Source organism: Mizuhopecten yessoensis, unplaced genomic scaffold (genome assembly GCF_002113885.1).
Source record: "Mizuhopecten yessoensis strain PY_sf001 unplaced genomic scaffold, ASM211388v2 scaffold11159, whole genome shotgun sequence".
Lineage (NCBI taxonomy): Eukaryota > Metazoa > Mollusca > Bivalvia > Pectinida > Pectinidae > Mizuhopecten > Mizuhopecten yessoensis.
Window position 1 is genome coordinate 167,121 of NW_018408909.1, and position 6,000 is coordinate 173,120.

General features: G+C 37.2%; 1 protein-coding gene across 5 annotated transcripts in view; it reads left to right on the plus strand.

Moving 5' to 3' along the window:
- LOC110467104 (ubiquitin carboxyl-terminal hydrolase 34-like) overlaps positions 1–6,000 on the plus strand; it is a 53,974-nt gene that overhangs the window by 24,387 nt on the left and 23,587 nt on the right. For all 5 annotated transcript variants that reach the window (XR_002464806.1, XR_002464805.1, XM_021524020.1 and 2 more), the window contains 12 exons: positions 525–653; positions 1,006–1,128; positions 1,383–1,469; positions 2,073–2,159; positions 2,451–2,624; positions 2,923–3,043; positions 3,244–3,368; positions 3,510–3,668; positions 3,838–3,948; positions 4,322–4,498; positions 4,602–4,785; positions 5,227–5,390. Coding sequence is in view for 3 of the 5 variants with exons in the window: in XM_021524020.1 (XP_021379695.1) it covers positions 525–653; positions 1,006–1,128; positions 1,383–1,469; positions 2,073–2,159; positions 2,451–2,624; positions 2,923–3,043; positions 3,244–3,368; positions 3,510–3,668; positions 3,838–3,948; positions 4,322–4,498; positions 4,602–4,785; positions 5,227–5,390 (1,641 nt within the window). In the remaining 2 variants the exon portion in view is untranslated. The remainder of the gene's footprint in view (positions 1–524; positions 654–1,005; positions 1,129–1,382; positions 1,470–2,072; positions 2,160–2,450; positions 2,625–2,922; positions 3,044–3,243; positions 3,369–3,509; positions 3,669–3,837; positions 3,949–4,321; positions 4,499–4,601; positions 4,786–5,226; positions 5,391–6,000) is intronic.

Sequence of the window (6,000 nt, forward strand, 5' to 3'; positions counted from 1 at the left end):
TTGCAACTTGTATATAGATCATTTTTTTAGTTATTTTGTATTTTTGGGGGGAGTTTTATGTAATTGAATTCAATTTTGCAAATAGTGACAATCTTTCTCCACGTATCCCGGTTGAAACGGTAAGTGTGGCGCAGAAATTTTCCAAGATAAACGAACACACTTGGACCGTTCTATAAGCAGAGCTAAAAATCCACAGTTTCGGAGAATAAAAAACAATGTATCAAGAATATTATGCCCTTCTCTCATGCGTCCACTAAATTACATAACGTATCTTAAAAATTACAATTGACTTGACATTGTTTAAGAAAGAAATAATGCAAATTGGCAATAGTCAGCATTTTAGTTTCGTCTGGACCCCTCAATCTACACGTACCAAATTTTCCTGAGGTCAGCCTCGGTCCAAATCTGTACCTGTCGTTTTCTTAACAGGTTCAACCGGTTCAACCGTTTCAACCGGATACGCGAATGTAGCCTATGTGTTTTATGCAAGACTTGCGTGGTTGAGTTGTTATGGTATGTTACAGGAGAGTCAGGAGAGATGGGGCCTACAGACCAAGGCCCGTGTCTTGTCTAGGAAGGTGTGGGAACTCCTCATGCTACTTCCAACCAACCAGAGTATGCTGGAGGGCTTCAATAGTATTGTCTCTGAGGAGGTGAGTCTACAATAACAATCACAGGCTGATTATATCTTCAGAATATTGTTGGAGGGTTTCTGGTCTCCAAAGAGGTCTGACTTATATTCATCAGAAAATTAAGACCTTGGTTTATCAAAATTAAATGCAGCTAATCAAATGTGGTGTTGAATACTTCACAGTATTACAACTTAGGCTAGCATTTGTCATATTAGATATGCTTGTGAATAAAAAAAATGATCTAAAAAATAATATTTAGAGTTTAATAACTTTGCATTGAACTCCTGAAATTTTGTTTTTGTATTAAAAATGCTTCTGATAAGTATTTTGACTGGCTTGCAGTATAATTTATGATATGTTGTGTTTTCAACAGAGTACTGAGAAGGCAGACCACTGGGACACACTGCTAGCCCCCAACGCTCCACACAAACTCATGTACTCTCTCCAGATCGTGGAAGCCCTCTCCCGTACACCCCGACATCGCAGAAAGTTCTCTGTAAGTCCAACATTATAAAATGTTATCTTGATATGTAAAATAAACCATTCCAGCAAGGATAAACTTCAAAATGATTTGTTTCTTATTCGTAGATTTTTGACAGTTTCATAAATAATGTTTAATTTCTTCATATGAACTTGTGAAAGTTGGGTTATTGCATTAGAAAAATTGACATAGAAATTACCAGAAAACTTTTTCAGCAATTGTGAGTAGAAACTTTAAAATTAACATCTGATTTTGTTTGGTTTGACTAGATGAGAACAGGTGCTGGAGACTCGAGAGCCATGAGTGTAGATTCTGAGATGGACACCGACAGCAGTGAGGAGATCTGGAGCCAGAAGGTAAACTTTACATAATAAGTATTAAAAACATTAATCATTCTGCTTCATACTGTTTCTTTGCCCAACTCATTTTCACTACACATATTTGATATTTAACATTTGTACTATCACTCACTTTAAGTTGCAGTTAACGATGACATTATGAATTGGAGGTATAGGGAAACAAAATTAAATTTTCCTTTGCTTTTTATTATCAAATTGTTTTCCTAAATGTATTGAAACTTAGATAATTTTGCGACCCATGAATTAAAAGTTCTCTGCTCCATATGATATTTATGAAACTGAAAATTGAATGTTTTGTTTTCTCTAAAACTAGATTTATAATTCATAAAATAGGTTCAATCACAACAGGCGAAGGAGCAATAAGTTAACTACAAGAATAACTTATTGCTCCTTCGCCTGTTGTGATTGAACCTATTTTATGATGTTGTCACTTTTACTCAGTCGCCTGCATACTTTCGGGTATCCAGACGAGGAGCAAAGGACTAAATTATTCCACCATTAAGAAAACCACGGCATTGGCTCTACCCTTGTCTTGATTTATAATTGATTTAATGCAGATACACCTGACAATAATTGCTCCACTTTTAATTTCCTTTATAGTTTATAACAAAGGGAGGTTTGAAGCATTTACTGAGCATTTTTAAGTCTGGAGTTCTACAAGCTAAAGAGGATGAAGCATGGAGTCAGGTATGTAACAAACAACTTTCCTTTGGCATGTAGCACAAGACAGGATTTATTTTGGCTTAGCCTTGTCTTCCTCTGGTGATGGCATTGAATTTAAAATGACAAAAGTTCCATAAGTGAGTTAAAAGGTCTTCTTCTGTAGTGTTATGTACCCTATATATTAGTGTTCTGTAGTATGTTTTAATAGCCTCAAAAAGTAAAAGGCCAAACTGCACATTTTTGTACCTGGTAGAAATTCATATGTAGTTGTGTGTTGTATAATATTATTATATGAAATGACTTGTTGTGTTGCAGTGGAACCAGGAGTGTCTAGCCTACCTGCTCAGACTGATCAGCCAGTTCTCTGTGGAATTGTCAGATGCAGAAGCTGGTCACGATGATGTGTTTGAGTCGTATGAAAGTCCCAGGAAAAAGATGAAGCGCCACAAAGGCAGTAGTGAGAAGATCATTATACCTAGGCTTAACCAGGTAAAATCAGGAAATAGAACTGTTCAAACAAGTTGCTTTGTGTTTCTTCAGTTTCTTTTGTTATAGTTTTTCAAATTTAATAGTTAATTTGCTACTAAATTGTAAATAATCACGGACATTGTTATGAAAAAAATGTAAAATAGAGCTTATTGATAAACATTGTTTTGACTCACCAGATTTGAATTATAAGCTTGTTTCCCAAATCTTTGAATATTTTGATTTGCTGAATGGAGTTTCATTATGAGATATACAATAAAATAATGTATATTTCATGTGAATGTTTTACTTTTTGTTACAGTCAACATTGTCCATGCTGAACATTGAGTCTATCCTGAAGATCCTCATGCAGATTCTATATGATGCAGCCTTCCCCAGCGACACCAACCCCGTCAACACAGGGACATGGGGCAGGGCAGAAGGTGTGTAGTATTGAAGTACTCTATCATTCTCAGAATCACTTGATATTGGCATTTGTTTGCATCAAAATATTTACATGATGTAAGATTTTTGCTTAAGTGTGTACAAATTACTACAGCACAAATGGTTCCGGTTTGTTTACCTGTATGACACATTTACAATGATTTCTTATATGTGATGTTTCGCCCTGTATATATTTCAGTGGTACACTACTCCTGGTTGTTCCTTGTGTCCTGGGCCTACTCCAGTGAAGAAGTCAAACATGCCCTGTGTTCAGCTCAGAACTTTGTTTCATGGCTTCGCAGGCTTACACTAGATGCACCAGAGGTAAACATAAATTATAAAACTCCTCCAGAATACAGTTCATATTGTAAACGTCTTGTTAGATAAATTTAGTTTCTGTTGATATTGATTTGGCATTGGATTAGATGTACTGTGAGATTTATGTGATGACTTGTTTTTTTGCAGCCGTTTGTGAGACGTGAGGCATGCATGGGTCTGTACCGCCTGTGTCTGGGTCGTACTGCAGACAGTAAGACTGGCTACACTCTCCTCATGCCCATGTTAACTAGTCTCCTCAGCTTCCTCAATGAGGCCCTTACCATCAAACCTCAGCGCAACTTTGATGTAAGTATGACAAGCAATAGCGGTTATCATTGGTATAAACTGCCTTATGTATTAACACTTCCTTTTTATGCCAAATACAAATTACACACATAATACAAATATAAAGTTAATTATACTCTCTTGTACAGTTTCAATTACAAAAAGTATGTAAATTTTACTTACCCCACAGTTGGATGGGCTGAAGGAGAAGGAACCCCAGGGACCGGGCTGTCGGGATTACTTCTGGCTGGTGTGTCGATTTGTTGACAGCATCTCTAAGGAGGATGCAAAGTCTGACAAGGTACTAGCACAATTAAATATTTTTCCACATTAACACAAAAACCCGAAATCAGATCTATGTAAAATACCATGGATTTCTAACATGCAGTAAACCTGCTTTATACTGCTACCATTTGTCCATGAAAAAAGGATTGACAATGTGTAGAGTGAAACTGAAAGTCGAGAAAAATGGGACCTTGAAATACGTTGGAGATTAAGTTGGAAAATGAATTGAGGGATATTATATATGAGGTTTGACTGTACACTGTACACTTAATTATACAGACACCTAACAGATTTGCTAGATATGTTTTGCAAATAGATATTGTTAGATTAAACGAATACATGTAAATGGTACATGTTCTTAATTCCATACTTATTGTATTACTGTTCAGGATGAGATTGTAAACATCAACAACCTTGCGAAGGACGTGTCAAACCACATCATTGAGCGACAATACCTAGAGACCAGACAGGGGTTTGAGGAGGACGATGGAGTCATAGGACTGCTCAACTTAATGACTGCCATCATCAAACACAACCCCACATACAAACCTTCACCAGAGGGACAGGTAACCAGTCTTAATCATGAAACCTATTTTTCTCTCAGTCCCCGGTCAATATTGAATTTCTTCCCCTCATTTTATGCTGATGTTGAATTGTTTGTTACTACAGAGTTTCCTGGAGGAGGTGTTCTGGTTGCTGTTTGCACTTCCTTCTCCCAGTAAGAGATATCTTCCCAAGTGTAAGAGCCAGACAAGTCGCTCCTCAGCCTACGATCTCCTGGTGGAGTTTGTCAAAGGCAGTGTTGACAACTTTGGAATACTTCACAAACTTATGATGAAGCAACACACTAAAGGTACATAAGCCATTTGTTATTGTTAAAATTACTAAAGGAACAATCATTGGATCTCATCGTCTGAAATATTCAATAGAGTTTAAGAAGAAGAAATGAATGGATGCGTTGTTAAAGATTTGGAACATTCTGTTTCTTTACTTGTGAGTTTCTTGTCAAGGGGTGTTTTGTTTTGAAAATATAGTCCTCAAAAACTTGGACCAACCTATTACAAGTTGAACTAATAAACTTTGGTTGGTTTCATTAATCAACTTTATGGGTAATATATAAGGGTATCATAGCATTAATAAAGACCCTACAAAAAGCTTTTTACTTGTGAATAATATTTCAAGAATTCACCTGACTTGATATGAAATATCACTGATATTTATACAAAGAAAGACTTCTCAGTTTCAATTTTACATGTAAATATCAATTTGTAAATGGTTATCCCTGTTTTCCCAGATGCCCATACACCCTACCCCTGGGACTACTGGCCACACGAAGATGGGCGGTCTAAGTGTGGATATGTAGGGCTGACCAACCTGGGGGCCACATGTTACATGGCCACCTGTATGCAGCACCTGTACATGTTACCACAGGCACGCCAGTCCGTATTACAGGCCAATGTAAGTTAACAGAAGTCTGTCATCTTCCTTGACAAAACTTGATTAGGTAAAAATATCAGATCATACACCTGTGATATGGAAGGTATCTTCAGTTTGTTTCCCAAAAGTCACAGCTAAACTGTGTGGCTTTTTTTGTCAGAACACTTCAGGTTTCTGATTGCTAGCTGTCCATAAAATGTAACATTTGCTGTGAGGATTGTTTTAAGTAAAAAGGAATTCCATAACATTGCTACCTTGATCCAGATTTTTAGGTCACCTGAGCTTTGCTCAAGTGACCTATTCCAATCGCTTTTCGTCCGTCGTCGCCCGTCGTCCGTCGTCCGTCGTCCGTCTTGCGTCGTGCGTAAACTTTTACATTTTCAACTTCTTCTCAAGAACCAGTGGATGGATTTTTTTCAAACTTGGTCAGAATCATTCTTGGTAGATGAGGCTTCAAAATTGTAAAATTGGGATTCCTACCCCAACCCCTGGGGCCAGGGCGTGGCCCCAAAGGGAAAATTATCCAATATTTCAAAAATCTTCTTCTCCAGACTCAGAGGTACTACACTCATTTTCTCTACGTGGAAAGAAAGATCATCAGGGACTATACTTAAATTGTAAATTTCAGGAC